The sequence below is a fragment of the Spodoptera frugiperda genome, chromosome 7, assembly GCF_023101765.2.
Source record: "Spodoptera frugiperda isolate SF20-4 chromosome 7, AGI-APGP_CSIRO_Sfru_2.0, whole genome shotgun sequence".
In the NCBI taxonomy this organism is placed as follows: domain Eukaryota; kingdom Metazoa; phylum Arthropoda; class Insecta; order Lepidoptera; family Noctuidae; genus Spodoptera; species Spodoptera frugiperda.
Genome location: NC_064218.1, coordinates 5,793,523 through 5,805,446, shown reverse-complemented (window position 1 = coordinate 5,805,446; position 11,924 = coordinate 5,793,523). Strand labels below are relative to the sequence as shown.

Sequence of the window (11,924 nt, the reverse complement as noted above, 5' to 3'; positions counted from 1 at the left end):
TACCTACCTATGTTATTTTTTTTTATTTCCATCAAAATCGGTCTAGCCCTTTCAGAGATCAGCTAGAACAAAAAGACAGAGAAAAATTGAAAAAATATCATGCGTTTACCAAGACACCGACTCAAAGGTCAATACCTCATTCCAACTAACGGGTTAGTTTTTAGTTTGTAAGTAAGGAGTCTGTTCTCCCCTGCCTCATCCAGGGCAGGAGGAATCATTTGATGATTTTCGAGAGGAATCATTTGGTGGCCAAAAAAATATCGGTATTTGCACGAGGGCTCTCAAACAGCTAGAGCGGCGGCTCTGCTTTCACTTCTTAGGGAATTAATGAATGAATTTAATTGAAATTCTTAGTAATATTGAAACCGGGTACTTAACAAAACATCTCAGAATTCACAAACTAATTCACTACTTCACAGGAAAAGACATGAAGGGCGTAAGTTTAAAACTAACTATAAAAATAACTATCCATAAAATATATACTTTGTTAAAGTGACTATTAACATCTATAGAATTTCTATTACAGTCGTTTGATTTTCGCTTTATTTTAGGTAGTTCTCGGAGAAGTAAGTTACAATAGCTAATAAAACGTTGGCTAAAGATGTCAGGAATAATCAAAAGTTTGAATGTTTACTCAGCCTCCAACGTTCTTGAACTGAAATCACCTGAGTGGCTCCATTGTTTACCGTACGATTTAATTTCAAATAAACTTTGTTCGTGGCTCCTAAAGTCAGAACTTTAAAGGGCAAATGAAACTCCAAGATTGAGTAAACCTCGTTGTTTTGTAAACAGCATCTAACTGATAAATAAATAATTATGTGTATTTAAGAAACTCTTTCACGTGCTCGTTTAGTAGTTATAATGACGGTTCTTGAACATATCTCACGGCCTCTGGATTGGCTAATTTATTACAGTATGTCCCACAGCACCTAGTACTAATTCAATTCTTAGTTGGTGTTTTTCTATTTAAGAACTTTACCTCTTCAGGTTCAGCTAATTATTGCTGAAAATACAGACACGTAGACGGATAACGGATAACGGACGGTAATAGATACCTAGAAACTTGGGAAATTCTAACAAAAATAATACGTAAACAAATATTAACACTGACCAATGCAGAGGTAGAATGAAACGAGAACACAGGAACGAAGCGAGAGAAAAAAACAAACAAAAATAAATAAACCAAACGAAGTTCCCCCATAGCTGCAAAGGAAAAATATTTTTATCTCATTCAGCACTTGGTCGAAAATAAGTAAACAAATATTGACATTGGAAACAGCCACATCTTACTTTTGAGTTTGTGTCAAGGTCAAAGTTGGTTCGACCCTTGTTAGGAGTAACCCTGACAAAATATTATGATAATCCCGTTCTTACAACATCTACAAGATACGAGGAAGTGAAAGGTTTATGGATTCTATGTAGTTCATCATTTATGTAATAGAATATTTTAAGGTAAAATTCACACATAGGATCACGAGGCCTTTCATTTAGGTAATATAAGGGAATGAAAAAAAGGCATTGTACAAAATGTTTCTCGGTATTATTTGTTTGTTACACCGACTTCCGAAATTAAAGTTATTTTTAACTTTTTTAGTGAAGTCGGTTTATTTTTTTGTAAAAAGTATTTTATTTCACACTTTTTAGTTAAAAAAGTCGGTTAAAATTCTCTATCTCAATAACTACTTTATTTATTTGTATTGTCACAGTCACTTAATTAACTTTATTGTGATTTCCATGTGAGTATGAAGTTCCATTGGCCATTTCTGGTCTTCTTCATCAGTTCCACCTCTTCAAAGGTTACTTTTTGACTGTAAATGCTTCAATTCTAGATGAATATACCAAAATCACTATATAGTTCCCTATAATATTTGAGGAGTTCCCTCGATTTCTCTAAGATCCCATCATCAGATCCTAACTTGGTGACAATGGGACTACCTCAGAACTATCTACTTTCGAACAAAAAAAGAATTTTGAAAATCTGTCGACAATTGACGGAGTATAACTTTATTGTGATTTCTATGTAAGTATGAAGTTCCATTGGCCATTTCTGGTCTTCTTCATCAGTTCCACCTCTTCAAAGGTTACTTTTTGACTGTAAATGCTTCAATTCTAGATGAATATACCAAAATCACTATATAGTTCCCTATAATATTTGAGGAGTTCCCTCGATTTCTCTAAGGTCCCATCATCAGATCCTAACTTGGTGACAATGGGACCACCTCAGAACTATCTACTTTCGAACAAAAAAATAATTTTGAAAATCCGTCGACAATTGACGGAGTATTCGATGAACAAACATACAAAAAAAAAAAAAACATACAAACAGCCGAACATAGTACCTCCTCCTTTTTGTGAAGTCGGTAAAAATTCACACATAGGATCACGAGGAAATGAAAGGCATTTAGGTAATGTAAGGGAATGAAAAAAAAAGGCATTGTACAAAATGTTTATCCAAAGTTTAAGCTATATGTACTCATAATGAATGAAAAAAATAGACTCTGACATACTCATACAAATCGGCGACGTGAAGTCGGGTCACCAACAAATAAGTTTTTAATTTGATATTTGGGAACAGAGTACCTACCTACTTTTTACAAGACAAAGTAACATTTTGTAACTAAATCGTTTTGAATGAGAAAGTAAATACATTATTTCGTAATTGTTCAAAATTAATTTAATTGATGGCTTTATACATAATATTTTATAACAGCCGTTATCCAGAGCAGCCATTGTTATGTATAAAATAGTAGATAAGATTACCTAGTATTTAAGTAAATGTAAGTTTTAACTATGTTTAGGGTACGATGGGTCTGGCATGGTCTTTGTGTGACCAAAAGACCTTAAATTAATAAAGATATTAAATAAAAAAATATTGCATAATATTATTATTGTCTGCTAACCAGCAAATTTCATACAACAATTCGAAACAAAAAATAAATAAAATTAAAGCACTAAAGATGAAATCTACAAAATTCTCGCGAACATGGGCGGCGCTGATCGCTTACCATCAGGTGACTCGTCTACTCGTTTGTCACCTATTCCATAAAAAAAGAACAAAGTCACGGAAACAAAGGTAACACGTTTATAATTTCCCCTTGTGTCGTAAGTATACTTTGCTTCAGTAAACATTCCACATCCTTTCATTTCATCCCTCGCAAAAATGTAGAGGAGCTTCGTACGCCACCGGGCTGTGGACCAAAGGTATTTAATTACTTTTAATCGCCCGTTTCGCTTACTCCGGATAAATACGGGCAAGCGGCCAAATTGGAACATATTTTTATTACGTCTTTTACACTGAGGACAGAAGTAGGTTTATATTGTAACATTAACAGGTTGGCTTACAATTTCTCGTTACCTTTAACAACGTAATTATATTTTGTTTGTGCAGATCAGTAAAGAGTCTATTAGCATTTTTTTATATCTAAGTCTGGTGCTACGTGTTACGTTGCTACGCGGATCGTAGTCACACGTAGCACTTACTACGACAGACGTAGTAGTACTACAACGATCGTATCAGTTAACATGGTTTCGCTATTTTCTGTATTTTTACGTTGCCAACTGCAAACTACAAAATTAATTATTATGTTTTTCGGTTTAGTCACGTAATTATTTGACGAGGAACTCGACTAATTCCAAGCCATGGTAGAGGCTCATATTCCTCATTCCGCCACACACGACGCGACGACTATCGTGCTGCTACTTGCAGTAGCACCACTGTATGTCTCACGAAAGTTATAATATAAACTGCTTTCCGCGCGGTTTCACCCGCTCTGCTCGGTTCCTATTAATCGTAGCGTGATGTTTTATAGCCTATAATCTTCCTCGATAAATGCGCTATCCAACACAAAAAGACATATTCAAATCGGACCAGTAGTTCCGGAGATTAGCGCGTTCAAACAAACAAACAAACTCTTCAGCTTTATAATATTAGTAAGTATTAGTATAGATAAACTTATTTGAAGCACTAAACCACTGAGTTCAATGGTAAGTACCGTCCAAAGGAAATCTATCTCCATTTATCATTATACAAAAAAAAATAAGAACCATTTTTCTATGAAGAAGCAGTGCTTCACGACGTGTCTAGTTTCTATAGAAAAGGCTTTAATTTCCGCTCCTGAACGAGCGGTAATGGAATGAATCGGGTGGGGTAATTACCTTCTACAGTCGTTAGTCTGCTTGAAGTGATATACGTATGCCGTGTCAATGTGAAGCAGCCATTTCTTATTGTTGCCTCGCCTCGTTATGGGACACTGGTCTTTTTCCACCTCGTTGGTCTACTAAACATGATCCTATCTTAAAATACTGTACATCACTTTGCTCTGGACCTTATTGGGTATGTCATATTCAAGGTCCCTATTCAAACATTAATTGGACACCACTGACGAACTGTGAAGTGTGAAGTAAAACATCATGAGGAAACCTAAGCTTATGAAAGAAAGAAAGAAAAAAAAATTAATTTGCACCGGGCACGATGCACCAAAAAAAACAAAACGAAAATTAAAACAAATATAAAAGTAATAAAAACATTAATGATTTTTTCTTGTATAAATACAGGAAAAAAAGTACTACACAATATGAGAAAAAAATACTTATAATTTCTGATTATAAGTTTGAAATCGCCAAGCCGCATTGAGCAAGCGTGGTGATTAATGCTCAAACCTTGTCCGTGTGAGAAGAGGCCTTTGGTCAGCAGTGGCCACTTATAGGCTGTTGATGTGATGATGTGATTCAAACATCAGTCATGTTCCAAGAATAGTTTTCAATTTTGTTTTTCTTCCAAATTAAGAGCTGTGGAAATAATCGAAACCATTTCGAGGCAAAATGAAAGCAGTAGAGACATTAATCTCGCCAAAAATAAAACGATCACGCTCGAAACTGTTCCTTCAAGCTTACGTGGTGATCCGCAATATAAACATTCTTGATTGTTTTTTTACACTTCTTTCCATTCAATGTTTCTAAATTCGGAACGCGATTTCCGCAAAAGGTTTTTTTTAAGAGGGGAAAATCTTCCAATTCCTTCTCCCGTCTTGAACGAGGCGAGAGGGAGTGTCAGACTGTTACTGACTAAAAACCACCTCGTTCCTACTCCTGCTTTTCGAGCCGGAGCCCTGGTAAACCCGCTAGGTAGTCTACAGCTCCGGATCAGTTCCACAAAAGGTAACATCACTTTCGTCTGTATACCTCAAATAAATAAACAGAAATGGTAATGGTAAGCAAATGTAACCACGTTTCAAGTACTTAGTAGATATAGTATTACCGTATTAAGTTAATCAGACAGAAAATACGTCGACGTAGGTAAATGTACCTACATACTATGTTGTACGTTACCAAATTGTGGTTGTAATATTACCTATTCCTAAGTTTTGAATAGTAACTTTAATAGCAACATGATTAAGAATATTACATATTACAAACTTTGCATGCTGTACGATTTGAAACAAAACGAATACGTTTGAAAAATCTACAAGTACCACCCTAGTTAATTTAGGAGACAGGCTATCTATCGCATATGCCGCACTAAGCCCTAGAATGTAAGTACTACAATAGATTTCAATTAAGCAGCGCAATTGTTAGACTGATGAACGACCGAATATCTACACACATTGTCCAATACCCTTAGTATGAGTTTGCTTTACGAAACGAGAGCGCGTTCGGCGCTTTGATTGGCCGGAACGAATATTCCAACCAATGAGAGCGCCGAACGCGCTTTCGTTTCGATCTCGTTAAACGTAAAACAAACTCGTATTAAACCCTCAAATCACTGATTGATTTATTGTGTACAGAGACTATTCAGCTCGTCGAGGACATACATTAGCTGTGATTTAGATTACAACCAGCTGCATCTAACATTTATTTATTAATGTAACACACATGTGTATGTGTAATTAAATTTATTAGCCAGAGGGAAAGGTAAAGTTGCACTTACAATTAATAGTAGTAGGTAGGCCTACTTACTTGTTATAGGATAGGTAGGTCCTAGGTGACTGAGTTTGTGGAAGGTGTGCAGGTTCCAAGGCAGGTCTATTAGAGGACTCTGTGTCCATTACAGGTGCTGAGAGTAGCCACAGCCGTGGTTTTAGTGAGGTAAAAATCTCACACTCCCTAGTCCTCCACCCCTAAAAACTAGGCACCTTAAGAAGGTTGCAGTCCGTCATCAAAAAAAAGTGTGACCGCGTCTAAGATAAACAAACTATGGCAATTATTTAAGACTTTGTATTTGAGCCTCTCTACCCCCACGGGAGACAGCCGTGAGGTTATGTATGTGTATTTTATATTAAACCCCTTTATGTTTTAGCTAATAGGTTATTGAATCCCTGGTACGTTCAATTCAGTACCTATTCTGACACAATAGGTAGGTACCTAGTTACCGACTTATACATAGGTAATCCTAATATGAATAGATAACATATCAAGTCTATTTTCAGACGAATACTTGGCTTATAATAGTAGCGACGTAAATACTGGTATGTAATAAATCCCAGGTTGGAATCAGACCTGTCTATGTTACCTACTTATGTGAGCACATGTTCGCAGTCGTGGGTGTTGCACACAGGGCCCGATGCAGCTGTTTCGCCGCTCTGGGCATAACAATATTTGCCACCTTTACATTATTCCACCGCCTTTACGCTATACCATTTTTGTCGCGATGGTAATCCTCATGGACTTCCTACGTCGTGGGGACGATGGGAGTGGGGCGTGTCTCTTACCGGCAAAACCACCGCGGTGCTTTTCCACTGTCTGTAACCGTGACCCGGGCTACCCATTACGGGATCACCACACCCGGCAAGCTTTAACCTACCGCTATGTTTGCGGCCGGTCCCGCCACGTTAGCGGTAGATTGGAAGTGTTGGGTTAGGTTTGGGTTAGGTTGGGTTTGGGTTAGGTTTAAACACCCAAACCTAACCCAACATCTACGCTTTCGTATGATACTATGATGCGGCATGTTGCGACATACGACAGTCTCTATACACCAATGTTTATCTACTCTCACTATACCATTGGTACCGACTAAACGATTGACGCGGTGGCTGGGCAACCGGCTGCCGCGCAACGTATAGCGGTTGCAATACCCGCACAAAGCGACTCTTTGTGTGATCCACAAGTTGTTGTTTAATGTCTAGGTGTAATGTGTATGTGAAATTGTATGTGTAAATGCTCCCATGACACAGGAGAACAAACTTTAAACTTCTTAAAAACTAAGCCTTGGAAACTTATTTCAAATTGTTTAGCTGATATGATCCTGTGAGTCGCGAGACGCGATAGATAGTAGATAGCTGTAATGACAGTAACGTCATCAAGCCTTCTCTTTTTTAGATACAAGGAAAATAAAATAAGTAAGTTTCAACTTTTAATTTTGTTTTAATACACAGACTCAACGAACATACAAAACAACAGAATGTGAATAATAAAAAACCTTTTGAAAATGCTTTTTTTACCTCATTGCACTATTTTAGGTGGATCTCATCATTTATAAGTTCATATTGTGAATATAGCACCGTAAAATTTTGTACTATGATGTCAATATTTCAATGTAAATGAAAATATAACACAAAAATGCATTGCAATTATCGACCATAATACCATTACTTTAAGGTACATTATTCACTTACAATTTGGTTGTAAAAACAGCCTTTTATAAACATACTTTCACACAATCACAAAACAACTATATACAGTAACTATCGTGAGACATACTAAGTTAATTTAATTATATAGCTCACTCACGTGGTCTAATGAATATAGGTTCCAATCTGACTTGAAACTAGTAGAGTTTTCCTCGAAAAGTTCACACGAGTGAGCCGTCTAATTAAATTAAGTATGTACACCAAATATACTAAGAACAGACTACTTTATGGACTTTGTATGACATAAGTTGGTTGCGCTATACAATTCGCTTCTTATGGCGCGGTCCGAGGTTAATTCTTTTCTGTGAGAAGTTTGATTGTCCCCTGTTCTGGTCTGACGTCCTCGGTCTGTCTATCTCCATGTTGAGCAGCTGGTCCAAGGTCTGAATTTAAAACAAAAAAGGAATTAGTAGGTATATTCCGGATTATTACTTAAGACCATGAAAGGAGTACTTAGGTACATTCAAATTGAAACTTGTACCTAAAAAGGATTTGTTATTTCGTAACGAAAAGTAAAGAAAAATGAGCACGTATTTAATACATATCTAGCAATAAAGAGCATAATTAAATAATTATAGAAATTATTCTCTTGGAAATTAATTATATAATTTTGAAATAAATGAGTGCTAATCACTCTTCTGCCCAACTTGGGTGTGGAATCTGATATTTGAACTTAACAGACGTCGGTATAACGTCGTAAATCGAATGTAACAATAAAATAAAGTTCACAATTACCTTGCTGCTATCAATCAGCCCTCTATCTTTCAAGGCGTATGCAATTTCATCGAATTTCTTTTTTATATCTTTATTGTCGAGTTTCTCTGCGGCTATTCGTACTCGTTCGACCTAAAAGGTTGAATAAAAGCGCTTGAAATAAGTAAACAGACAATATTAGTACTAACGCATTCAGAATCTACTATTTTTGATGAATCCAAATCAACCCGTCTGTACCGGTTTGCAAAAATTCACCCCTGTCCGATTTTGAAACCGGTTTAAAACCTGACGAAGGAGTACAAAAAAAGTTAGAAAAATAAGATAAATGTTGCTATAGTGTTCTCTGTCGTCGTCCTAACAAAAGAAAATAATACCAAAAAGTTACAATACAGGTTTTAACTACAGCAAAAATAATTTTGCAAAGTTTTGTCCTTCTAGGAATAACTTTATTATTATTACTACTTACGGCTTCTTCAAAGAATGTGTGTTTGTCGCTCTGAGCGGGCGTATCAATTTCCATAACCGACCTCAGTATTGGAAACGTATCTTCAACTCGGCCCATATCTGCTAACGCCATTACCTAGTATAAAGCAATATTATTAATTAGGGATCTTACGTATTAGGGTCTATGCACACCACGTTTTTCTCCTGCACAGCAGTTTGTTGTCGTTTGTATCAAACGCGCGGCACCGGCGCGTGTGTATCGCGTCTGTATCGCTACAAACGCGCGTTTGCATCGCGTCTGTTTCGCTACACGCGCGTCAGGTGTGCAAAGGTCTACAGGCTGCGTCTAACTTGCGTGCGTATCGCGTCTGTATCGCTACAAACACGCGTCGACGGCGCGTTCAAAAAACGTGGTGTGCGTAGGCCCTTAGGGGTCACAGGTACAGTGTTAGCGGAGGATTTACCTTCAACAGCTTTCTATTGACAATTTAAGACTTAGAACTACATAACACTGAGGAACATTAGAGAATGCAGGCATTTTAATTTATTGATCTTTTAATCTATGCAAATACAATTAGCAATTGTTTTCGGTACAAAATCGTTACTAAAGATTTGTTTAAGTAATCATTAAATGTCTCTGAGTATGGTAGTTAACTTATTATTATAAAAAAGAACTTACTTTGATATTTCTTATAGAAACATAATGCTGTTTTTGTGATGTTATTGATTCCATCGCTATGTGTGGTGCCCCTTGTTTTAAAGCCAAACCTGATGACAAAAATAGTTATAATGTATTAGGTAATAATATAAAACTTACGAATACGTAATTAAGTCAGCAGGTCGTTTTCCTTTCTGCCCGGTTGAATACATTTTCAACTTTATTCATAAAGTCCAAAATCTAATAAAAATTAATTGACTAATGGAAGTAGGTTGACCAGAGGGCTTAGTTCGAGTATGTTTTACGTTTAACGAGATCGAAACGAGAGGCCGTTCTGAAATCTGATTAGTTGGTTCATTTGAGCCGACAAACTCGCACTAAGGGCACTGGTAGCTTCTGCAGTTATAATAAAATAGCACAAACCAGCGAAAAATGTGCATGCTCTTCTGACTGGTATACTGCCAGAGCTAGCCATATCAGACCATAGTTTTGATGCATACTCCAAACTCTTTGGTGTGTTCTGAAAAAGGGTTATATTAAGCAAATTGATTATACTATAAAAACTTGTTTTAATCATCATTTATCAAATGTTTTTTTTTTTTGTTTTAGGATATTTATAGCACTAGTAACAATCCAAACTGGACTTCAGCTGTATACATTGCAAAAACACCATTTGGTAACAGTGTACTTTTACATACTTAAATAAATAAATATTATGACATATATTTAAACATGCTATTTAAGCAGCTATTATTGCTCTAATACATAGTACAGGTATAACAATACAATACATAATCTTTATTGCACACCATAATTTATATAGAGGATACCAACATTTAAAAAAATTAATTAATAGAACAATGGGTGGTCTTATCTATAATCACTAAAAAAATATCTCTATCTGACAACCATTGCATGGATAACATGAAAAAGATATAATGGTAAATATTCCATTTTAATTTCTAATGATATTACTATTGATCATGTCAGTTTAAAAACTTATAACATGAAAAAGAGTTCCAAATTCAAATTAACTTATAAACAACAAAAAGTCCTATGTTTTTTTTTTCTTTCCACAGATTAACAAACACTCACTTGTTTGTAGCAAGCAGCCAATACAAGGACCACACAGTATTTTGGGAACTTGATACTTCCAATCTGCTTCTCCTGTGATTTATCAAACACTTGGTACATTTCATCATACATCTCATGACTGTACAACAAGTCTAATAGGATCTGGTGACTGATCATCTGGTCAAAGAAGCCTTCATTCTTTGGATCATTGAAGCACTGGAAATATAAAGTTTATTATTAAGGTAAGTTTTTTTTATGTGATATTTTTTGGTTGGTGTTGCAGGGAAAAAAGGTATATGATATTGATAATATTGTGAGAATAATTCTAAAAGCAGAAAGTTGTGTGTGTGTGATATTATCTAAGATTCTAAGGTTCAGTTCAAAATATTATGTAATTATTAGGATATTGCTGGAAACCAAGATTTTTTTTCTACTCAGGTAAAAAGGAAATTTTCATATGAAAGGCATATAAGAAATAATTTATCAATATAATCCTGAAGCAGATTATTGTGAAATCTTCTTAGCTTTTCATTTAAGCAACACTTTCTCACCTGTAATGCTTCTTTAGGTGCATCAAGAAAATGGAACATTCTCATAACAACAGGTCCAAATACATAGGAACCAAATCTCAGTTCAGTGTTTTGGGTATTGAACCTGAAAATGAAAAACAGATAAAAATACTTGCAAGTTTGATAGAATATAGACTTATATAGGTAATATTTTTATTTAATATTTATAATTTACACTATTTTTGTATTCTCCAGTAAAGAATAGTTGACTGGAACTTACTTCTGAATCATATTTAAAATGAGTTTCAGGTCTGTAGGTTCTGCTAAATGTACCATATTCTTCAAATCTTCCGTAAATATCATAGCATTGTCGCTTGACACAAACTCACTCATCTTCGTCCTGAACTTCTCAGAATAATTTGTAAATTGTTCTTTACACCTCTTTCTTGATAGTAGGAACCCATCAATACCGAGCGTGGAAGGCGAATAAAGAGTTTTGACTGAAAATTAAAGAAATTCTTCATAATATCTACACACGCAACACAATGAAAGAAGACTTTGAACTACCAAAGCCAAATCCTAACAGATAATCACACCAAATCATAATTTAGACTGCTTTTCGATAATGTAAATCTAATTCTAATAAATGAAATAAGATAACATACTTTGTGTCATGCTCACGTAACTTGATGGCGAGAGTAAACGTAGATTTGAATAGAAACATGTTCTTGCTATAGAATTCATTATTAAAGCCATTTTAATAACAATACAATTAATTTTAAACGCCGATGAACAAATTAATTTGTAGGTTAGACAAAGGGCTGACACTTGACATGACACTAAATTCAATCAACACATGACAATGACATTGACATATGTGAAATTATAATAAAATCTGTA

General features: G+C 35.4%; 1 protein-coding gene across 1 annotated transcript; it reads right to left on the bottom strand.

Moving 5' to 3' along the window:
* Positions 1-7,335: 7,335 nt before the first annotated feature.
* On the bottom strand, positions 7,336-11,884 carry LOC118265653 (pentatricopeptide repeat-containing protein 2, mitochondrial-like). Its single transcript, XM_035578655.2, has 9 exons — positions 11,690-11,884; positions 11,305-11,524; positions 11,067-11,169; positions 10,537-10,731; positions 9,865-9,961; positions 9,463-9,551; positions 8,806-8,919; positions 8,361-8,471; positions 7,336-8,008 (listed from the first exon to the last, which is right to left on the bottom strand). Exons 1-9 carry the CDS (start codon positions 11,778-11,780, stop codon positions 7,883-7,885), a joined length of 1,146 nt encoding a protein of 381 aa, XP_035434548.2. The 5' UTR covers positions 11,781-11,884; the 3' UTR covers positions 7,336-7,882.
* Positions 11,885-11,924: the final 40 nt, after the last annotated feature.